Below are 24,489 nucleotides of genomic sequence, written 5' to 3'. Positions count from 1 at the left end.
GGAATTTCTCCTTGGCATGCGACGGTCATTCGCCTGCATTCGCACACGTGTGACCGCGCCCTAAGGCCTCCACAGCCAGTTGTATGAAGCTGCCACACCAGTAACTGCACCCAATTCAGCTGTCATTGAGGGTACATTACGATACAAAGTGCACCATACATTCATCTGGTTTATTCATCAGACTGGACAGCTCTTACGTCCTGCTCGACTACTTCTCCAAATCAAATTCCTTTTCTTGAGAAACTGAAATGAAAGTGTTTTTCTTACTCGAGACGAAACTCGCCTCCTTGAACGAGCAGCGTAAACGGAAACCCCGACTAAGTGGTGGACTTCAAAACGGTTCTTTCTCAGCTTCACAGAAGGTTTCGCTGCTTTCATTGAAGTGTCAACTGACTCGCTGTATATTCAACAGATTAAATAAAAAGGCAATATCAGATGTGATTGAGAATATTACTCCAGGAGTAAGTGCTATTCCGCAGCATGAATAACAACTGCTGAAACACGCTACTATATATGTGCAGCTCATCATGATTCTAAACGCTTTGTATTTTCTCAAACTTGTATCGTAGCATTATTTGCATGTTTGTTAATCCTACCTCTTAACTTAAATTGATTGTGTACTGTTTGCGGGCCCGTGCCCCCTGATCAGATCAAAGCCAGGTTTCATTTGACTTAAGAAAGTAACCCGGTGAGGCAGGTAGAAATCCTCAGAACAATAATGGCAGGAATGTTGCAGTCGAAGGAGTTTGTACCGCGGATCAGCTTATGATGACTCGTGATTGGGCGATGTTGACACAAGAAACCGCATTTCAGTTTTCCAGTAAAAAAATATATGTATGAATTTAGTTGCCTTAGGATGCCTTAATTCCTAGGTTGTTTATACTGTGCTGATGGCATTGAGATGATCATGTGTCAACGAAGTGATCTGTTGCTAAATGCTATAATGCCATGATATTATAGCAGTTAGCACAATGAATGGAGGGTGCATTGCTCTGAGGGCTGATGGTGTTTTCTGTGAGCTTCTGTGGTTTTTGTAGCAGCGTGGCATTGAGGGATGGTAGGAGACGAACGCTTGGCCTGTTTTTCTAAAAGAACAGCACAAACTCGGTCATTTCAGGTGGTGGTCATAAAGAAGTGCTAAAGGAATTCGGGGGCAGGAGGTCCTTCGCTGTAAACCATTCGCCTCCGAAACACAGAAAAAAGGTGTGTGTGTGTGTGTGTGTGTGTGTGTGTGTGTGGGTGTGTGTGTGTGTGTGTGTGTGTGTGTGTGTGTGTGTGTGTGTGTGTGTGTGTGTGTGTGTGTGTGTGTGTGTGTGGGGGTGGTGAGTGTGTGTGTGTGTGTGTGTGTGTGTGTGTGTGGTGAGTGTGTGTGTGTGTGTAGGTGTTCAAGCACAGAGCACCAATGTCCTTGAAACCCCCTTTTCAGCATTTGACGATGTGCTTTTAACTCTTGAAATGGCTTGTTTTGTGATTGGTTGAGAAGCTTGGTAATGCGAAGATGCCTCTGTGTGATCACTGCTTCTGCTCTTCTACATCCTCATAAATTAACAATAAATGTAAAAAATAAAATAAAAAAGCAAAGATAGAGTTTTGAGAGAGCGGCGGAGCGCAAGGCGCAATCCCACAATCCCCAGCTTCCGCCCGCCCTGCTTTTCCGAGGAGCGGAGGCGGAGTCGGAGAAGACGCGTCCGCCAGGGGCGACCGCCGCGCTCGTGGCGGCAGGTCCTGCTGAATTATGCAGCTTCTGAGATCCTGACTGGAGGCCGGCTGCTCTCTGTGGGACCGAACTCGGCCTACCTGAGCGGCTCTGCCTGGCTCTGGAATGCGACCTCCCGCTCGTTTTGGGTGTAGAAGGGGGGTACCCTGGGGGTTCCCCAATGCGTTGAGGGGGTTGGGGAGGGGGGTGAGCGTTGGGTTGGGTCCAGAATCCCGGCACTTCAGCCTACCCTTGACTGCCCGCAGGGGGGTGGTGGTGGTGGTGGTGGTGGTGGGGGTGGGGGGGGGGGGTGGTATACTGCTGATGTGACTGCTGATCTGCTCACCGTTCACTGCTCATCCTGTTCCGAGCGCACATTCCAATTTTCATCAGCAACTAACCGCGGGCCGGCCCATGAATTTGAATTAGGGCTTCCGTATGGGGTCCGGCGCGCTTTTCCGACCGCGGGAGAAGCCGCGTTTTCGCAGCGTTCCCTGGCGAATGCTCATTTTCACCACCTCGCCGCGGAGCGCTTTCCAATTTCCTGTGGCCGTTCAGCCGGCGAAGGATTTCTTCTCCGGCCCGGCGTTCCGGTTCCCTCGGGTTGATTCTGATCACGGTGGCGCCGCGCGTGCTAGCGCTGCTTCCACTGCGGTATCTTTCTCCTGAGCCTGCAGGGCTAGCATCCGCAATACAGTCACACTATAAAGATGGTGGTGGTGAAACACTGAAACAAGATAATGCAGTTGGGCTCTTATTTTATCAGTTTTAAGTGACTGCTCTTCACTGTTGTTCCACAACCGGGCGCAAGCTTCAACAAAAAATTCTCTCAAGCCGATGGAAGCTTTTTAAGTTTTTTAAATCCCCACATTCATTTCTTCCCCTGTTGCATGGCCAGTGTTTAAATGTTAAATGTCAAAGAAAATGAGGGTGTTCTGTGTTGAGAACTTTATACTAACGCTGTGTCCCCAACCCTGCCCCCCCCCCCCTTCCCCCACCACCACCACCCTCGAGGCAGGCCAATGTCTCGTTGGCTGACGTCACCTTTCTCATCAAAGCATTTTTCCCTTCCTTCGAAGCTGAACGTTCTGTTAAAGTTTCGTTGGCGGAGAGAAATAAGCTCACCAGCATCGATGACCTCATTTTTCGCATTTCACTAAGCGTTCTGAAGTTTTTTTTTTTTCTCCAAAGCTCACAAGGCCTGCCGGCTAATCGGCTGGCCGTGCAAAGCTGCTCTCTCTGTAGCTGCCCCCCAAACCCCCCGCCCCCACCCCCCGCACCCCCCCGCCCGCGATTTGGCTGCGGTTGTGCTTTAGGGGACCGTGTCTCGGCCCCGCCCGGCCCGGCCCGGCCTTGTCCGTTCTGGATTTACGGCGCCGTCTCCTCTGACACAGGGGCGGGTAATGGAGCGTGAAACGGCCCTTTTTTAAATGCGACCCGTCCCGCGGAACCGGCGCGCCCGTCCTCCGTCACGCCGCGGTGGGTCGGCTCGGCTCGGACCGGGGGGGGGAATAAATCCTCGCTCCGACGGGAGGGAGCGTGCGCGGCGCGGGTGGCGAGGGATCGCGCCACGTTTCTGTCGCGTCGGCTTTTTCCGCAGACGCAGGAGTGTGTGTTGAGCTCGGAATCCGCAGCTCGCTTCGGCATTTAAACCAATGGGGTTTCAGCATTGATGCGCCGAACGAGACTAGCTGCGTTGCTTTTGCAAATAGCATGCTAACGCTCGCAGTTCAGGAGGCGCTTTGTATCGACAGCACGGTTTCACGTCTAGCCTGGCACAGCTAAAGTGAAAAAGAATACTCAATGGACAGAATACACAATCGAGGAGATTATTGTTATTGAGACTACTTATCCCTATTGCTCGTTTGGGAAGGGGAAATGATGTCTTTCTGACTGTCTGTCTCCTCATTATGCCGTTCCTCCCGTGTTTGATGCTGATAGCTTGTGTTCGCATTGCAGTTATGACTGGCGTCTGAAAAAGACTCAGTACTGCAGTGCTAGTTTTTTTATCATTTGCATTCTTGTCACTTGTAGGTGTACTTGAACAACCTAAGTTCTCCAAAGAAGTTTTTTGTTATTTACATTTAAAGGAAAGTAACTTTTTTTGGTTAGCTGCTGTCCTGTTATGTCCTCCAAATACTGAATATAGCCCTACTGAAAATTCTGAGTCAGTCACGCCTGAATATTAAATTATGAAAAGTAAACAAAATTGTTATTGTCGTAGCTATCAGTATGAGATATGAGTGCAGCAAACATCGGTTGTATACTTGCCTGCACATCTAGCAGGGCCCCTGGTAAACATGGAAGTTAATATTGTCATTTTCTATAGGCGAGCCAGTATTAAGGCTGCAAATCAAGTCCCTCTACAACTGGTCTCCAGACCTAACATAATACAATACAGGTTGGCCCTTTAGTATGCTTTTGCTCTTTTGAAAACTAGAATGCAACTAGCTCAGACTGTTCTAATGTTCACATCCCTTGCTAATATAGCCTGTTGCCTGGTCACATCATTTATATGTGTTAGACTGGCTGTTTAGATACCGTCTGAGAAATGCAAGGGCATTACTATTCACTCACACTAGTTTCCAGTCACGTTTACTGTGCTACATTTGTGTTTTGACCATTTTGGGATTCAGCCAAATGGACTAATAACGGTATGCGTGCCGTACATTTTTCCCCCTCACATTTCCATGTGATTTTTGGGTTACCCAGCGCTGGGTATTTACGATTACGCGTCGAGTCTTTTACGGGTAATTTGTCATTCCGAGCGGATCCCTTAAGGGACTCGCTGCTAAACTGGTTAATTGCCGGCAGCCTGCGTGCACCACGGCTCCCCGCCGGGACCGAGCCGATTTAATGTGCGGCTCGCCTGCTGCGCCCAATTAAGGGCGCCCAATCAGATGCGTGTTTAAGACCGTGTGACGCGTCTGAAAGGGCCCGCGTTGTGTGAGCACTACCCGGGGGTGAGGGAGAGGGGGGAGTGGGGGAGGGGGAGTGGGGGCGGTGGTGTTCAGGATCACGCAGAGGGGACTGTGTCGGTGCGTGGCCCCCGGGTTTGGGGAGTAACGTGGGACGTCCTTTTTTTCCAGGGTGAACCCGGAGAAGCTGAACAGCGTGCAGCAGAAGCTGGAGGCCTTCCTGGCCCAGGAGAAGGAGCAGAAGGAGCGGGCTCAGAGGGTGAGTGGGGGGGGGCGGGTGAGGGCACGGCACGGGTGGTCAGGACCTCCGGAGGGTGGATGTAGAAACTGGGTCAGAGGCCGGCCTGAGCGACTACTCTCACCGACTCCGCCAACTCTCTGACTGATCGTAACCTTGTGGAGAGTTTTCATGTTTCAGTTTATACTCGTGTTTTGACCGTGGTTCCACCAATCTAAATGTACGCCTGTGTGTAATTTATTCAAAAAATCATAATCCTGATGGAGCCCTGGACAGAATGCCTGTATGTGTGAAATGCGCTGGCCAGATTCCAAATGGCTTCCTTGGCTCTCTTCTGTGTGGGAAGAGGGCGGGGGGCAGGCAGATTAAAGGTTCTCTGAGGCACTCTTAACCATCAACATCCCTGTAAAGGTAACAGATGACATGTGCAGTGGTTCCCAGAGGGGTTTTTTTCCATGGTGCGCTGGCTCTGGGGGGCCATGTTTGTAGTTTATAGGATTTCATTTCACACACTTCAGTGAGAGGGGAATAACTGTCAGATTTCAGACCACGAAAGCCTACCCAGCTCTGTCTCCGAAGGCCTAACCTCAGTTATCCCCATCAGACACCCACATTCAAATCAGAAATTAACATTAGACCGACTATTATCCCTAGATAGTTAGCTGTCTAGCTTGCTAATGTTAGTTTGCCCAATTTAGCTACTTTGCTGGATATCCAGTATGGGCGAGGATAAGTGATTACCCTTAATGAGCTTTAATATCTCTGACGTTACCAAATGGTTGCATTAAAGTAATGGTTGTTCAATTAGTTAAAACATTAATTTTAATAAACTGTCTCAGAGGAGTGCTACTGTGGCTTAGCATGCCAATATTGTTAAATGGTATGGGAAATTGGAGATATAACCTGCATATTTTCAATAATTCATTCATGAAGGCGTGTATCGTATGCTTATTATTGCACGTGTCATGGAGGATTGCATGTGATTATTAATAGAGCATTATGTATAATCACTTCTTGAATGAGAGATTGTAAACAGTCTACCTCTAATGAGCTGTGGTGTGCTCTCTGAAGTTAGGAGCAGCCATTTTGAAAGCGGCAGTGCCTCTCCTGTCCCCACATTAGAGCCCCCCTACAGGGTGCGAAGAACACCTTGCGATTCCCCTAGGGCCCCTGGCTATTGGCTCCGGCCACTGAAACTTAATTGAGTCGATTATCCCTCGGTTAATGCCTCCCCGCCATTTCATTACAATGTTTAATTAAAGCCATTCGTTCAGTTTCGGGCACCTTCCCCCCCCCCGTCCCCCCCCCCGTCCCCCCAGTCATCCGCGCGCGGCTTCCTGAAACAAATTTCGCTCGCGGTGAACAAACCCTGGCGCCGTTCCCGCGGCGTTCATTATAAAAAAAGAGCCTTCGCTACATATTAATAACAGAGGCTACGGCGGTTCAGGAGCCGAGCCGTCTGCTTTCGTCGGTAACGCTCGCTTCTGTCGTCACGGCGATAATTACCGCCTCAAACAAAGCTGGAGATCTCTCTGAGAGAGGGGGGAAATAGGGAATGATTACTTCTCAACAGTCACGATCCTGGTGCTGCCTTCTGCTTAACAACAACTGCGAATACCCGTTGTTCGCTCTGAATATTTCAGCTTTGTATCCACTGAATTCTCACACATTGTGTAGACAAGGGCGGCCCAACCCTGTTCCTGGAGATCTACCATCCTGTAGGTTTTCAGTCCAACCCTAATTTGGCACACCTGATTCTACTAATTAGCAGCTCAATGAGATCTCTGGCTGTTGAATGAAGTGTGGTTGGTTAGTGCTGGAGTGAAAACCTATGGGACGGTAGATCTCCAGGGACAGCGTTGGGCAGCCTTGGTGTAGACACTGAAATAAATAAAAAACATGAAAGAATGAAATATAAAGTAAAATTAAATTGATTAAAGATTCAGAATAGTTGGAAAAGTTTTGTTGCTAGTGAGGAAAACGCAGACGTTCAGACGACGAGGCTGGTCGTCCCATCTCATTTCACGGTTTCCTCCGACCACACGCGTCGAGACTCTGTCGAAATGACCGGTACGGTTGCGTCTAACTTCCTGTTTGTTTTCTCTCCTCTTTGTTTGTTTTTCCCCCAGTGCTTTGTCTCCTACCTGCGCTCGGTCTACCTGATGAAGAACAAAGACGTCTTCGATGTGTTCCAGCTGCCTCTGGAGGAGTACGCGGGGTGAGTAGAATGGCGTCGTTTGCGAGCCGCTGGCCCGCCCGAAGCATCTGTGGAGTTTTTTTTGTTTCAGTCTTTCTGCTTTCCCGAATCTGCTGTCTGCTTTCAGTCTTCTGTTCCACCCAGCGGGTCTGAAACCCGAGATAATCTGGACGGTAAACGGTGACGGTTGTGAGCCGGTTCTGTCAGCCCCGGGATTAGTAACGCTCGGATCGCGGCGCGTCCGTGGGAGTGAGCCCCGCCCACTCCACCCCCCCACCCCCCCCGCCCCCGGACCCGTCGGGCAGTGAGTGTGCTTCGGGGGCGACCACCGTGAGAGGGAGAGAGGCGCTCCTGGCGCACCGGGGGAGGCCGAGTCTCTAAAAATACTCGCGCCTGCGAAAACACGGCCTCCGAGGAGACGGCGTGGGAGGCGCTCGACTCCTCCGCAGAGTCCAACTCGCGCAGCCTTCACTCGCTCGCGCACAAAATGGACGCCACGCTTTTACACGCTGCCAAAAACAACGGCCTCGGCATTGTGGGAGAATTCCAATTTGCCAGACGCCGCGGTTTAGAAACCGTCCGTGTGGCTCACTAAGCCGTGTTTATCGCGCCGATTCGCAAATGAAAGCGATTCACATCGGGCTAACGCGGATAGCGCCTCTCGGCTTCTCGGCTAGGAAATGGCATCGCGCTCAGCCAGCGTTTTATGGGAATAATTGCCGTGTTCGTTGGACGGGTCACCCCGTTCATGGAGTCACCCCGTTCACGGAGGTTCTGTCTGTCTGTCGGGGGTTGGTAGACTGTCGAAGGTTGACTGTGATTTGTCTAGGAATTGAGGTAAAAGTTGAGCCTGTCTGCGCTTTAGTCAGTTCATATTGGTTTATATGCTGGTCTTTGGTGGAGTGGTGCTGGAACTCTGGCCTCTACATTCACTCTGACTAGTCTGAGGCTCCTGAATATACCTTCCATGAGACAGTGGACATGTTCCTTAGTGCACCCAACAGGGAGAAATATACTTTCTTTAACTCTGTTATACAGGACCAAAAACATGGTACATCTCACAGGTTATTTAATCTTGTTTTTTTTTTAAACATTTCTTATGATATACATGAATGTATGTACACTAACACACCCACAGAGACGCAGAAATACACAAGATACATGCCAATGCACATTCATACGCACACCATGCAGATGCAGACACTTTCACACGCCCACACACACACACACAGGTGCTCTCACACACACACTTACACTCACACATGCATACAGTACACACAGGCTTCACACAGCACCCTGTCTCTGTGTGTATACATACAAGCGCACGACACACACCACACAACCACACATAGGTGCTCACACACACACTTACACTCACACATGCATACAGTACACACAGGCTTGCACACACATGCACGCACACTCTCTGTCTCATGTGTGTATACATACAAACACGCGCGCACGTACACACATGCACACACACACACACATAGGTGCTCACACACACACTTAAACTCACACACACATACAGTACACACAGGCTTGGCACATCCACACAGCACGCATGACCACACTACTCCTGTTTTCTCGTGTGTGTATACATACAACTCGCACGTACACACACCACCACACACACAGGCCCAACACGTACACACAGGCTGCAACACGCACGCACCTTCGTTACACACACCACACACACACACACACACACACACACATGCTTTGCAGCCGCTGACTCAGCGTGACTCCTGTCTCTGTTGAAATCCAGAAACGCACGGCTGTCAGACGGGAGAGCCAAGCGGAGCGGGAGGGTCACGCACACTGCATTAGTCAAGCTGCTCTGACTGGCTCAGCCCACCAGGCTAAGTCCAGAGTGGGATTTCATTCAGTTTGGGGGGGAATAAAATGTACAATGGATAAATCCTGACTGCCACAGTCTTTTAAATAAAAAAATAAACACTGCAAAGTCAAGCAAAGATATCATATCTCCAAGTAGTCCTTTAGAGCTTACGAAAAATAAACTCTTATGTTCACCTTTTACTGCCAGTGAAATATTTTATTGCTAACTGCATACGTGCATCAGGTGTGGCTTCGCTTAATGTGCTTAGATTGCTAGAAATCTGACAAGCGATTTTTGGCTTGTGCAATAGTGCCACTATGAAAAGTATTTGGATAGGTATTCCTCGACGAGAACACCTGCGAGTACGTGTTCCTGCAGAAACAAAATGTTCCCCCTTTTCATTCAGATGGTACAGATAGAAATGGGATCACAGTACGGAAAGTGCCAGGATAGAGAGTCAAACCCCCAGCTGCCAATATGTCCATCAACAATTCCTCCCTGTTTAAAGTTGTCCCCTTTTATGGGAAATTTGATGTTTGCACAAATTAAAATAATCATTGAAAATCTTACATCATCCTTAAAACACCGTGAAAGCTTTCAATGAAATGTCATGGAAAATATAAATCAGATTTTAGTGGGACTTGTGTATGGATTTATTTAGTTGTTTTTTTATTTTTTTGCTGTGGCTTGATCGATCGATCGGTCGAACTGACCTGGGCTCTGTGGTGGAACTTGCTGTTGGAAGTGCATTTGGATTTCTCTGCATTCGTGTCTGGCCTCGCTGAAGCTATTGGTTTTCCCTTTTACCTTTACGTTCTATTTCTGCGTGATTTTCCAGGGCCTGCGCGCAAATCGATGGTCCTCTTGTTCCGTCGGAGGTGCGGTCCATGTCCATGGATTTCCGATCGCGGTCGCGGGACTGGTTGAAGCCGGCGCTTTGATCAATTTTTAATTTCGGGGCCTTCCTTAAACAAGCTTGCGGGGCTGTCGTTAAAAGTTTGAGAGACGGCCCCAGGGTTGCCGTGGCTCGGGTTCAAAGGACAGCCGGGTCAGGCCTGGTGTTTTTTTGTTGCCGAGCGGAGGGAGGGGAAAAAGGAGGGAAAGTATTTTTAGGTAGCTCATTTATAGAAAGAAATAGCGATTTAGATTTGGTCTCTTCCAGTTTTCTGATTTATGGGCGGGCCAGGTTTTGACTTTGATTGAATGTCCCGAGAAGCCCACTGGCCACCTAGGTCTTTCAGTAAACAAGATGGCACCCTAATAGAATTTGTGGCATTTTTACATTGTTTTAAAGGGCCAGGTCACCCAAAAATTTTATTAAGGTATGTTACTTACCCAGAGCGGTATCTATCCATCCAGATAGTTTCGCTGAGATTTGATGAGTTTTCTAGATATCTGCTGCCGCTTACCCTGATATAACAAACCTTAAATATGAAGAAAGATGAGCACAGAAAGATGAGACCCAAAAAATCAGATGGCAGCCAAAAATAAATAAAGGAAATTAGATTTTGAATGGCTTAATAACTTGCGTCTGACCACCTTTTGCCCATTTTAATATAAAAAGGTTTAATAATCCTCCCCATTTTTTGTTCTGCAGTTCACTGGGTCTAGCCGTCGCTCCACGGGTGCGTTTCCTTAACAACGCCAGGAAGCAGAGGGAGGGGGGTGAGGCTGGCCCGGGAGGGGCGCAGGGCGACGAATCGGACCAAGAGCTGCGGAGCTTCCGGGCGCAGATCAGAGGTGAAAAAAACACCCCTGCTCCAGGGAAGGGGACCTCCGAATCCCAGGATGAACCCAGCGAGGAAGAGGACGGAGAGGAAGAGTCTGGTTCAGAGGAGGAAGAAGAGTCTGGCGATTCGGATGAGGAGGAGGGCGATGTGGACGGGCCCGCGCGCCTGTCTCTCGCCGCCGATGGAGACGAGGATGAGGAGGAGGACCTGAGGGACGTGGACTTGCTGACGGTCAAGCGGAGAGACATCTTCCAGCTGGAGGAGGAAGATGAGGATGACCAGGTGAGTTCTGCTCTGTGGGGCCCACAATGCCGGGATACAGGAACCAGAAACGAACCTGAATGTTGTGTTAAGTGGAGAACCATTATTCTTCCCTCATCTTTTTGGTTTGTTTGAAAAATCACATTGCTCTCGTGAAGGTAAAAGTATGAGAACTTGCGGCAGGAGATTTTCCTGACTTTAACCTGTAGTTCTGTCCTCCAATAGCAAGATGGCGGTACAGGACATTCCGAAGTCACTTGTTGAGCAGCGAAACCTATGCAGTACCTTAACCATCTTAATTAATAATTCAGTTTTCATAGGGTTGTCTAGAGGACAGCTGGTGTGGCCGCAGGGCTTTTATAATGGAGTTACTGTACTAATCGTGGTCTATAATCAAGAATAAGGTGATTTTATTGCTGAGCTATAACAAAAACCTGCAGCCACACAGGTCCCTTTCAGATAAGTTGGATGTCCCTTTTTTTTGGTTTTGCATCCACACACCAATGAGCTCTTCAGTTGGTCATTAATTATATGATTATTCACGGTCCCTCGACTGCTTACCAGTGATTAAGGCAGTTAGTGCTTTCAGTGGCACCTTGAAGAACAGGACGGAAATACAGGGTAAATGTTCCCCTGGTCACATGACCTTCGTTGCAACTGTCTCTATAACTGATCCAGGATCCTTTTCAGAGTTCCGAGGGACCGATCAAGGAGTCACAAGTATGGCTGCGTGCACCCTAGAGCCTTGAGAGTAATTAGGAAATGGCAGGCCAGCTCGACCTATGAAGAGGAAAAATAAAAGCCGCGGCAGCCATTTTGTTTGTTTCATTGTCCTTTTCGCTTTCCTGCACTGGCTGTGAAAAACTTCGGTTCACTGCATGTATCCCAATCCAGTGCAGGCTGAAGTTTCACTGCAGTACGCACACATTCTAAGACCCACAGATGGTTCTTAACTGGCCTCTTGCGCGAGCACTCTTTTCCTCCCCCCCGTTCACAAGATACAATTAATTTATTTACCCTAATGGGGGTATAAAGCATACAGAATCCATTACAGATATATCAGAAATCACGGCCCTTATTTGTCACTGAGCCTCTTCAGGATTAATTTTATGGCGTTCTGCGATCGATTATAGTGCCTCAGTTGAACATTCGTTCTTGCGCTGGCTGTGTGGTGCTTAACTGAACTGAACTTGACTGAACTTTCGGGAGCAGAGTTAACTGTCAGCAGCACTTTTTCTGCCTGCAGATTCAGAGCCAGTTTTGGAGTGCACTTTGAATGAAGCACCTGTGATTGGCATGTTTACTAAACATAAATATGTTACCGATTTGCGAACGAGTCAACTGAATGAAAATGAATCCCAAAGGAATGGAATTAATTAAATGTGCCAAATATGAATCTATTCTGTTCCCCTATACCGTTTAGATCACTACATGATTACTTTACAGGCATTTAACTGATGATCTTAACCAGAGCAACCTGAACATTTTACATTCACCAATAGTGATACAGGACGATAGCTTACCCAAGCACCTTGCCCAGATACCCTCATGGGAATTGAACCTGCAACCTTTACGTTGCAAAGTCAGCTTCCTGACCACTAAGCTACTCCTTCACCCCTCCCCTCTTAACAGCATCTCATCAGACTCTAAATGACCATATTTAGGCAATCACAGAAGCAGGGCTTTGATTGGTAATAATTTACCACCAGTCATGACTCACTGGTGGCAGTTTTACTTTGCAAGGTCAGGAAATGCATTTAGCAGTGGCTTAAAGTGATAGTTCACTTTCTGGCTTTTAAAAAAAATGTTTTTTTTAAACATTATTTCTGTTTTTTTGTGTATTTTTAGATTAGTCCAGACTGTTTTTTTTTTATGCGCAGCAAAGGAACTTCAGATAGTTGCAGAAGTTTTTGATGATCTGCCAGCTTTACAATGTCTGGCGTAGAGGCATTGGCAGATTTGTGGTTTAAAGCAAACAAAAAAAAAAAAAAGAAAAAGAAAATTCACTTCAAGCAAATCCGAAGCAGCTTGTACAGCAAAGCTGTATTTACGGAGACAGACGGCCCAGGATTCTCCGGCACGGTTTCCAGGGCTCCCTGGCCAGGAGGCTAGCGGCGGCTCGTTAATTACCGCTCGCTTCCCTGGCTCGTTACACCCCCCTTGCCCGCCGGGCTGAACCAAGACCTGTCAATCAAAGGGTCCCTTCTACGCTGACCACTCCACCCCGCCCCCCCGATCCTGCGCAGGCACCGGCTGCCTCTTACCTGCCCACACCGCCAGACGGGTCTCCCGCCAAGAACCACCCCCCACAGCATTCCTCCGGCCACAAAACTATTTATGCCAAAGGATCAGGCATATCCCCCCCACCCACCTCAGCCCAATTTTTATAATGTTAGACAGGTTCCCTCTGATCTTCCCTGAGCTGCTGGAAAGGGTGACAGCAAATCTTTACAATTCCCGTCTGCATCTTGACGGAATTACCAGAGAACTGCGTTCCTCAGACCTTATATCTCACTCGCGCTTTGCACCCGTAGGAAAGCGATGCGTGATGTATGTATAAACGAGGGTTGGGTCGTGTTTCTGGGCGTGTAGGAGATGCGTCGCTCGCTCACCCTGCAGTTGAGCGCCGGGGCGAGGGAGCTGTTTTCTGCGGCTGTATTGATGTTGGAAATGTTCCCTCCGACTCCTGGCAGCCTTTGGAAGCGCTGTCTGAAACTTTGTCCTCGCTGGCTGGCGTGTGGTAAATGCGAAACGGATTGGACAGTGTTGTCGTTTTGGCTCCTCCACATTGGATTTTTAATAAAACAATGAATATGAAGTTAAAGTGCTGACCGTCAGCTTCAATTTGATTTTTATTTGCATCCATATTAGGTGATCCATGTAGGAATTACTGCCCTTTTTATATAAATGGTGGACTTATTCATACACATTCCAAAACATTTTTTTGAAAAGTCAGCTGTTTGAAAACAGTTGTGAAATAACTTAAATGCATGTGCTTAGCAACCCAATTAGGAACCTATTGATTCATCTCGGTCCTTAATTTTATTTTTTGTGTGTAATTTTTTGCAATATAGCACAATTATCAGTGTGAACATGGGAAATTTATTCAAGATGGCCGTGCATAACTGTAGATGGAGAGGGTAAATAATCCCTGTAAACATGAAAAGCACCTAATTAAGAAAAATTAACAGCTCGTTAAAATTCTGGGATCGCAACTGCGGTTGGAATGAAAACCGGTGTACACAGGGGGTCCCCAAGAGTTTGTACACTGCAGCTGGGGATGTTCCTGGTTCCTGTCCCCTTATCCAAAGTGTAACGAGGTTTCGGATTGCTCCAGTTTGTCAGAGCTAGTAAATGTTATCGTTTGGTTACTCATTATCCTCTCTGTTTTGTTTTAGAATGTCTTATTGTATTATTGTACAGCGCAGTCAAGGGGAGGGTACACTTCCTGTGCAGCTGGTGCAGGAAGACTGCAGGCACTCCAGTCAACCAGAGGGGGCGACAGTGTGAAGTGAGACGATGGCGATCTTGCCAGTGGAAACCCCTCTGGGCTGTGAGCGATACTTTTACCATGGGGACGCTGTTCACAGTCCGTGCCGATGCAGCCAGGATTTGTTGCCAGACTGTGGGCATACCCTGACACCCTTTGAACTAGCTCAGCTGGCCACCTGGCAACCCGATGGCCTCAGCGGCCATGGTCAGATCATCCTACTTTCCCGCTAACCTAGTCGAGAGAAAGTTCTGAAACATGCGGTTAGCCGCAGGTCTTCCTCTTTTTGCTCTTCTCCAGCTGTACACACACACACACACACACACACACACACACACCCCTCGCATCATGCGTTATTCATCCAGCCAGCCGCGGTCGAGCCCATGGAGCTGACAGCAGAGCGAGGGAGGAAGTGATTTGACGCGGACAGCCGCCTTTCCTCTCGCTCGTTTATCGGCCGTCTCCTCCAGAACGGGGGAGATGGATCCGAGGGGATCTTCTGCGGCTGGTCAGCCCTTGAGAAAAACAAGAGAAAAAATATCTATATTTGTATAAAATTTTTTAGTGTGGTCGCCGCACAGAAGCAAGCCGGCATGGAAGCTCTGTCCAGGTAGAGGTGAAGCAAGGCTGTCAGAGTGTGTATGAAACCCACGGTCAAGCCTGCCTCCGTTCCCTACCGCGAGGGTAGAGAAACTTACCAGAACTACCTGCATCCCACTTTCTCTGTCAGTCCTAATTCATTTCTTTCTTCGCGGTTTTCCTCCCAGAAACCACCTTGGCTTGCGTTGAGCGCGTCTTCCTCGGCCCGAGAGATCCGCCGCGGTCGTCGACAAAAGCGACTTTTGTCCCCCTGCTCCCGCTGGTGCCGCTCTAAACTTCTTTCTAAGCGTGTTGAGGTCAGCACTCTTACAGGCCCTGACAGACGGGGGTTCTTCACCGCCAGCCTCCTCATTCACGGCAGACCTGCTTTTCGAGCAGAAGCCCGGTGTCTAATTTTTAAAAAGCTCGCCCCCCTCTCTCTCTCGTTCTTCGGATGAGAGTAAACTTCACGTTTGGCTCTAAATTGTAATCTTCCACTCCGATTTTTTTAGACGTCTGCTCAGGGCCGAACTGCGCAAAAAGTGAATCTTGAATATGCTGCTCACATTTGAAGGATTAGACCTCTAAATAAATTGACGCTCTTTGAGACTCAGACTCTTGATTAGAATATGTGCTGCGAAAAGGATTAAACTTTGCCTTGAATATATTTAACCTGATACAGTACCCCCCCTCCCGCCCCATGCATTCTTTCCCAAAAGGAAACAGTTGTGTTGATTCTTTGCTGGCTTTCCTTGTGCTTTTCTGGGTCTGGTGTTTTTACGTTTGGATTGTGGATGGTGTCGTGTAGGCCTACGCTCGGGTTGCGCTGCCAGGTGTCGTTTCCCCCCGAGTTCGTGGGCGCGAAAGGAAACCGGCGTGAAATTGACAGAAGGACTTTTGGGTCAGTCAGGTGTGCATAAGCCTGCGATTGGGCAGCACGGCGAGCGCCACCTGTCCAATCGGATCGGGAGGCGATCGCTCCCGTCGCTGCGCTCGTTCGCTCTGTCACCTGATGGGTCGCGCCGTATCTGCCCCCCCGCGACCATCACGGTAACACAAAGTCCAGCGAATAAGCTCGCTGCGTGATGTCCCCACGGCGACCGACGGAGCCTTGTTGTTTTGGTGGGTTTTTCCACACGCTGTATTACCTTCAGCTCACAGCCGGGGAGAGCCGCTGTTCATTTCTCGTCTTTGATCTCGAAATCGCTTCCGACTCCCGAGCCTTCGGCGCAATCCTTAATGGTCCTCCTCGCCGGGGGGGGGGGGGGGAAGAGGAGCCCCCGTTTTTAATTTCCAGACTCGGTGAGTCACGCGGAAGCCCGGCGCACGCGGCCCGCGAGGGCGCATTGTTACCGGATTCCTTTCAGCGAGGACGCTTCGCTGCGGCTAGCGCGGCGGCTCTACGGATCCCTCCGGGGCGCGCGCCGAGCGAAACGTTTAGCGGGGTGCGATCGGGCGCGGCGGGGCGTGGCATGACCCCCCCCCCCTCCCCCCGAAACGCGGTGATCGGTCTGCGAGCCGACAGCGGCGCTCTGTCTTTCGGTGAGAATCGTGGCGCAAAGAGCCACCCGGTCATTCGTCTCAGTCGACGGAGGCAGCTGACCGAACCGGTTAATACCTCCTTAGTGCCCCGCTCCCCGTCCGGGGCCTTGCGGCCGCGAAGAACGAGGGGTCCGCAGAGAAGTCCTTCCCCCCCATTCCCTAAACCTGGCCACCTTGGTTCCGCCCAGCAGCCTGTTTACACTGAGCTGGGTCAGGTCCTGAGTGACCAACTGGATGAACATGGTTGAACTGCAGAGTTCTTTCTCATTCGCTGCCCTGCGACCATCCATGTTTCAGCCCAGTCACTGTGAGCTTTGGCCCAGTCACCGGAGGCGACTGGCAGAGGGACAGACGGACAAGCTTATGGGTCATCCAGGCTGGTTGTCTGGAAACTCAAGTTTGCAGAACAATGCAAGGATTTTGAAAAGCCCAGAGAGTGAGAGAGAGAGAGTGATCAAGGGTTTGGGGAGGGAGGGAGGGTTGAGGGGGAGGGAGCGAGAGAGAAAGAGACAGAGAGGGAGAATGAATTTCTGCGAAGCGGTTTCTCTGCCAGCAGAACTTCAAAAGGCCCAGACGTTGTCTAGGGTCCTGTAAAAGATAAACAAATAAATAAATAAATAAGAAGAATAAACTCCCATTATTTGTTTTACGAGATGCACTGCGCAGTCGATTTATATTAAGCTCACGTAATTAATCCCGTTTACAACGGGCGCCAGTTCGAGCCTAAGTGGGTCACCTACAGAATGTCCTTTGACGAGGAGGCGTGGATGAGGCAGCTGGGCCTGACGGGAGTGTTGGTGCAGTATGTAGTTCAGGTATCTCTGTGGAAGGGAATACAGGAACGAGAGCCGGTTTTGGAAAAAGGACCAAGGAGCCATTCGCCAGACTGCTCAGCCTTGCCTTTGCTCTTGTAAAGCACCTCCCTTTCTCCTCAGTTTTGCTCTGTCCTGTGGCCTTGTTCACATACCCCCCTCATGCTTACATCATCAACCACCTGTTTCCTGCACCACCCCCCCCCCCTTAACAGTGAGAAGGTGAATCCACCTTGTCGTCCCTGGCAACTCGCATCGTTGTCGGACCACAGCTCGGGGGGGCCTGACAGACGAACGGGGACGCTGTGCGATGCATGAAAAGCTCCGCCCACCCCTCCTGTCTGTTCACCTGTGGCTCTCTCTCTTTCTTTACCTGGCTCCGCCCCTTGGTCCGCCCCTTGGTCTGTCCCTGGCTCCGCCCCTTGGTCTGTCCCTGGCTCCGCCCCTTGGTCTGTCCCTGGCTCTGCCCCTTGCTCCGCCCCTGGGTCCGTCCCTGGCTCCGCCCCTGGGTCGTTAATGTCACCGCAAGTCTGAACCCTCATCATTTGCTTGTGACGCGTTGAGATTTATGCGCTGGTTCTAAACAGTCTGTGTTTGGCTTGTAAATATCTAAAGCTGATTGGCCCCCGGGTTCTGTGATATTAAAGCTGTGCATCACTGGACTCTGTGATTTAAAACCTGCATAGCAACATAGCTGTGATGAAAATGCTGTTCAGTGTTGAGACTTGCTGTGCTGTTCAGCGTTTGGTTTGGATCAGGAAGCTGTGCAGCGTTGGGATCTGTGATCGTTTCGTAAGTCGCTGTTGATAAGCACTTCTGCTAAGGGAACTGAATGTAATGCAGTCTGAGAGCAGTGCAGTATGGGGATCCCTGACCTGATCCCTGAGCTGCTCTGACTTTCTTTATTCTGCCAGACAGGCCAGGTGTGTTCAGGACCAGGTGTTCAGGGGTTAAATCTGCGCGGTGGTAAGGTGGCAAGCGCGTTCAGACGAACCCTGACCGACCGTGCTCACATTCAGCGGTCGTCCGGGTTACGCGTGGGGGGGGGGCGGTTTAATCAGGCTGTCCATCTGATCCTGTACATCTGTTTCCCTCTGTGAGTCCCGCGGACTCCTCTGAGTGTTCCTCCCCCTGCGGTTCCTCCGTCCTGTATGGAGCACGCAGACAAAAAATCTCCATGTCCCAACCCCCCTTTCAGCCGGCCACGGCGGGGGGGCCCACGGGTCCACGGGATCGGCACCGTTCACCACGCGAATTGTGGAGACCCGCGCGAATCACGTTCAGCGCCTCCCTTCCCGTCTGTCGCCAAAACGGCGCTTTCATCGAGAGACCGGCGGCTCGGTGCGGTGCCCTTGAAAACAGCCTTCGAATGCCAAACAGGAAATTGCACGTTGGATTGGCCGGGCGCAGGGGAGGCTGCACGCTCTGAGCCGCGACCGTTATCTTGTGACAACACGTTGCTGTGGGGGGCGGGGGGGGGGTTGGGCAGGGGGCGGTGTTTCATAGCGTGGAATAATCGGCAGTTGTGAGTCAGCTCACTGAGTCCAGTGTGCTGGGATAGGGGACAAGGGCTGCTGGGTTGTTCAGTTGGTATCGAGCACGCCTCAAGCCCTACAGCCTGGACCAGCTGTCCCCAATCTCATCCAGAAAGGGCCGGTGCTGCAGGGCTGGTTCCAATAATGCAGCAACACACCTGATTCAGCTAACGAAGGTCCTTAGCGAAGACTCTAGTGGTTGATTAGCAGAATCAGGTGTGTAACTGCTCGGTTGGAACAAAAGCCTGCAGCCACACCGGGCCTTTCTGTATAAGATTGAGGACCTCTGGTCTAGACATCACTTATTTTGCCTTGGCTAAGTCATTTTCTGACTAAACACGAGTCCACAGGTGCAGGATTAAAGTGGGCTAAATGGAGGAATTTTTTTGTGCCCCCAAACATGCAAAAGCAATTCAGTTCAGTCTGAGGTAGTGGAGAAAATAAAATAACGAATCGCTGTCAATCTCGTGTAAAATGTGACTCATTTTTGAGAGATGCGTCTACAGGGTAAGTGGCTTCATGCGCTCATGCTGTGAGACCCCACATTGCACTAACAGCACGCTCACGTGCACTGAGAGAGAGAGAGGGAGAGAGAGAGAGAGAGAGAGAGAGAGAGAGAGAGAGAGAGAGAGAGAGAGAGAGAGAGAGAGAGAGAGAGAGAGAGAGAGAGAGAGAGAGAGAGAGAGAGAGAGAGGGAGGGAGAGAGGGAGAGAGGGAGAGAGGAGAGAGAGAGAGAGAGAGAGAGAGAGAGAGAGAGAGAGAGAGCGTGCGCTGCAGGAGCACGTGCACTTAACCTACGCCGCTCTCTGCCCAGGTAGCGTAGCTACGATGTGAGCGCGTCTTACCGTAGCTCTCCGCCAGGAAATGGCAGGAGCGAGGGCCGCGGTGACGTCGCCGTGTTCTCGTTTCACCGAGCCGGTCGCGGCGGCGGCGGCGGCGCTAACCGACACGGCGGCGTTGGGTGTCTGCGCTCAGCCTTTCCACCCCGGCGCTCCCCAGAGGCTGTCATTAGCGGGCTGTTTAGGCAGGTGCTTTTAATTGGGCTCGAAATGAAAGCCCTCGAGACTCTCTGCCTGTCCTGTAGGTCTTCGAAGGGGGAGGGCTTTTTTCTGGGGGGTTGGGCTGGTGGGGGGGGGCAAGCGAGACATCGCTTTGGAAGTCAAGTGGATTTGCTGCCGTTTTATAAATTAGTTTAAATTGGTGTAATTACGGAGTTGGCACGTACCGTACGACGTAAAAGGACTGCATAATATTGAAGCCCTGCACGGTTGCATTTATCTCCTTTGTTTGAGTGATTCTCTTTGAATGTCAAGGGACAGGTTAGTCACTAAAATGGCCACAATTTCTGGATTATAAGGATCTGATGGTTTAAGATATTTTAGCTTCAATTCAGTGGTTTTAATGTATTCATTTTGAAGTCGTTGTTCCTAGATTTTGAGTAAGTGCACCCCTCCCTTTCTTGAGTCTGTGGGATTCTTGGGAAAAGGTTTTGATATGGTCCATTTCATTTGATACAGGAGGGACTTTGCATTGTTTTATGGCAATGACCCAAAAATATACAGGCTTGAAGCTACCAGATTTTCCATAACCAATAACAAATGTGAACAGAAAACAGTTTGGTTTGAAAAGTGAAGAGGCTGACAGCACAGGTTTACTCACACACACATAAAATGGTGTCAGAAGTATGTAGTCGTTATATAGTCCATATTTCTTGTACAAGTATACACTCCTGTTCATGGTTCAGTTTTTAAAAATGTCTTATTTTTGACTATTTAAACAGCCAGTATGTATTAACAGACAGGAAGCCCAGAGGTTAAATGTCTCCCAGTTTCTTTAAATGCTACAGTTGGTCTTTCCTACGTTAGCGGAGCCCGCGCTGCTCTGTGTGGGGGTGGGGGGGGGCTAACATTCGGCCGGTCAGATAGAGCCGTGACGGGATCGATATCTGTCGCTGGCGCGTCACGTCACGCCACATCGGTCTTCTGACGCGCCATTAGCCCCCGCCCACTTTTCGCCGGCAGGGGCTGTGCGCCCCCCCTCGTCCCCCGTGAGGGCCCTGACTCCGTGGAGACTGTCTTCAGACAGCGGTCCCATTTCCTTAAGGAGGCACCATGCCGTAATGAGAACGTATGAGAGCCTTCATGCAGCCCGTGTGCCCTCTTTAAGTGGGGGGAGAGGCTATTTTTCCTGGCCGTGAGGTGGACCGACCCCCATATCTTTAACAAAAATGGGTTTTTTTGATTTATGAGGAGCTGGAGTGCCCCCCCCCCCCCTACCCCAGTGGGGGGGTTGAGGATATCTGGGGTGGGCTACCAGGGAAGGAGCACCTAGCAACGTGCTAGCCTTGCACCCAGCCACAGTGCCTGCTGGCTTTACGGCTGGCTTTCAGTTGGAAGCCCGTTTGGGCACCCCCCTCCCCCCTTATCCAGGGCGACTCACACAACATTTTATATAGCATCTACATTGCATCCATTTATACAGCTGGATATGCACTGAAGCAATGCAGGTTAAGAACCTTGCTCAAGGGTACAACGGCAGTGTCCTACCCGGGAATTGAACCTGCGACCTTTAGGTTCCAAGACCAGCTCCTTACCCGTTACGCTACACTTTTGCCAGTCGATGATTTAAATTACGTGCTTTAAGGAGCTGAAACGCATCACAGACCGGTGCGTTCTGCGTCCCTCCAGGCCTGCAGTTTGAGAAAAAACAAGCTCGTAATTTGAAAGTTAAAAAAGGTTGTGAGGCTTTCAGCGTGTTGTTGGGTCTGGTATGAACCCCCCCGCCCCGCCGGCGGGCACTCGTCTGGGGGGGTTGGAGGGGTTCCTGCTGGGCCTCGCGCTGTTACCGTAGCAGCGGGTGCCGGAGCCGGGCCGTTTCCATGGCGAGGGCCCCGCTGCGTACAGAGAGGGCAGCTAAGCGGACATCTCTCCGCGCTGCCCGTCGGCTCGGCTTCAGAGCTACGGGGGCGTGAGCGGCGGGAGGGGGGCGGGGGGGCGGAGCCGGGCGGCGGGAGATTGAGTTCGACGCCCGCGGAGCGGCGAGCTGCAGGTGCCAGCGGGTGTCGGGGAGGCGGGCTATTTCTGTTCCGCGCCAAGGTGCGGGGGTTGCGGAAGAGTGAGGGGTTTGCGCACCGAACGTATCGGGTTGTTTGCGACGCCGAGTTCGCCTCCTTTTTCTGCGCTGTGGACTCATCCGTTGGTCCGGTACCTCTCGGCACACTCCTCTTTTCGGTCAACAAGATACTGTGTGTGGGTGTGTGTGTGTGTGTGTCAGTCAGTGTGTGTGTGGGTGTGTAGGTCAGTGTCTCATTCCAAATCTTCCCATGGATTGTTAATTGTTGCTCTTTTGGAGCACAGGGCAGTGAGAAAGTCCGATTAATGATAGTCCACCCCACACCTGCAGAGGCAGGAGACTGTGTACATTACATTACATTACATTACATTACAGGCATTTGGCAGACGCTCTTATCCAGAGCGACGTACAGCAAAGTGTATAACCATAACCAGGAACAAGTATGACGAAACCCCTAGAGAGAAGTACCGGTCCAAGTGCAGGGAACAACCGCATAGTTCAACTTGGACCCTGAAGGTTAAACTGATTAACACTAACAACGAGAACGGCAACAACGCAGTCTATGGAAAAAATACAAGCAGTAGTTAAGACAGTTAATGCACCTATGTCACCTACGAAACAGCTGCCTAGTTACAACCCTAAGCTTAACGTCATTTGCAGGGGGGTAGGGAGGGATGGGGAGAGGTGCAGCCTGAAGAGGTGAGTCTTCAGTCGTCGTACCAAAGGAGCCTAGAAGTTTCTGTAAAAAAAGAAGAAGAAAAGAACATCATCCATGATTAAACAGCGCGGGGAAGCCTTATTAAAAGCGAGGGGCCCGCTCGTGCGTGACTGATTGCAGCTGGGCATTTCACATTTCGGAAAAGTGGCAGCGCTGAAATATCACCGCTTTCATTAGCGGTCCCGTGTGCTGGGGGAGCCGAGAAGCCCGCGCTCCTCTTATTAGTGTCACCATGGTAACGTGCCACGGAAGGCAAAAGGGGGGTCGTGCCGGGGAGGGTTGGGTTTCCGAAATCAGGTGTTGCATTTATCCCTACAATCCTAACCCTGTCTTCTATGTGTGGATTATTAATCATTTTTACATTTTTTACCTGGTTCCATAAGGTCTGTCAAATGATGACTGGATGAGCATAGAGCAGGGAAAGGTCATTGCGGGGGTTCACCATAACCAGCTCCTGCAGTACATATACATATACTCACTGTGGCTGGACGCTAATGCGCTGTGGCTGGAGGCTAACGCACTGGGACCGGGGGCTAACGTGCTGTGGCAGGAGGCTAACACGCTGTGACCGGAGGCTAACGCTCTGTGGCAGAAGAGTAATGCACTTGTGGCTGGAGGCTAACGGGTTGTTGGCTGGTGGCTAACGTGCTGTGACTGGAGGCTAACGCACTGTGGCTGGAGGCTAATGTGCCGTGACTGGAGGCTAACGCTCTGTGACTGGAGGCTAACGTGCCGTGGCTGGAGGCTAACGCGGACAGCACGGTGGCATTACTAGCCTCACGGTAAGGGCTCAAAAAACCCCAGTTTCACCTTTTATGAGACTCCAAAGTAAAACTCCCTGCGAATTGTGTCGTATGGCAAAGGTGCCAAACTCCAGTCCAGGCAGGCCCCAGTGTGTACGGGTATTTGTGTTTTCCTTTCGATCAGCAGCCAATTAAGGCCTTGATCACAGGGTGGGTGGACTCTTAAGTAGCCAATCAATGACGTAAATTAATCACTCGTGCTGAAACGCGCAGAAAACCAGCAGACGCTGCAGCCCTCCAGGACTGGTTTTTGAGACCTCTGTCTTATGGTGAGGTCAGACAGCATCTTGCTTTGTTTTAGAGCAGAATAATTGAAATTCAGTTAGCTGATCACAGTCTGTCCAGGCAGGAGAAATGTCTGACACTCTGACATCTGTTGTGCTTATTGTTTATTTTTAATGTCCAAAAGCAGCCTGGAAATATGCCGTTTTACAAGAAATTTAAGCTGGAAAAGATAAAAGCTTGACAGTAAGGCCTGGAGGTAGAGCTAGTGTTTATAAGTCAGATGCACAAGACAGTAAATACGCTAAAGCTGGCTAAAGCACAAGACAGCAAACCCTTGACTGCTTAATGTGCATGTACCTTAATGTGCATGTACCCCCATCTTGCTGTAGCTTCCGGCAATCACTCAGGGCAATCACAGTGTCCCATTATATCAGCCTTAGTCTTCATTTATCAACTGATACCGATTTTAGAGACGTTATCGGCTGAGGCTAATACAGCCCTGATATTATCGTCCGTCCGTAATTATTAATCTGTAAATCATTTATTAGTCACGTTGGGCAGGAAGAGAGCGGCTAAAGAGTAAAATCATAAAGTGGAAGGAATCCTCCCCCCCTGTGAAAAACTGCATTTCCATTTAGCGAGATGAATATTAGATAAAGTCACATTCAGAGCCGGCGTTTCATCATTTTTATTTCAACCTTTTAGCTTCTTCGCGGCGCTCTCAGTTTATACAACCTCGCATTACGCCCCGCGAAAGAAGAACCGTTAGCCGCCGTAAAACACGCAGCCAAACGCGCGCGAGGCCGGGTTTCACACATTCAACGGGATACTCG

General features: G+C 50.1%; 1 protein-coding gene across 2 annotated transcripts in view; it reads left to right on the top strand.

Moving 5' to 3' along the window:
• The window catches only part of ddx10 (DEAD (Asp-Glu-Ala-Asp) box polypeptide 10), a 116,454-nt gene that overhangs the window by 17,999 nt on the left and 73,966 nt on the right, over positions 1 to 24,489 (top strand). For both annotated transcript variants that reach the window (XM_064352426.1, XM_064352427.1), the window contains exons 11-13: positions 4,786 to 4,873; positions 6,982 to 7,070; positions 10,487 to 10,901. In XM_064352426.1, the coding sequence (XP_064208496.1) occupies positions 4,786 to 4,873; positions 6,982 to 7,070; positions 10,487 to 10,901 (592 nt within the window). The remainder of the gene's footprint in view (positions 1 to 4,785; positions 4,874 to 6,981; positions 7,071 to 10,486; positions 10,902 to 24,489) is intronic.

The sequence above is a fragment of the Anguilla rostrata genome, chromosome 9, assembly GCF_018555375.3.
Source record: "Anguilla rostrata isolate EN2019 chromosome 9, ASM1855537v3, whole genome shotgun sequence".
In the NCBI taxonomy this organism is placed as follows: Eukaryota; Metazoa; Chordata; class Actinopteri; order Anguilliformes; family Anguillidae; genus Anguilla; species Anguilla rostrata.
The sequence above is the reverse complement of the archived record's forward strand: the minus strand, read 5'-3'. Positions and strand labels throughout refer to the sequence as shown.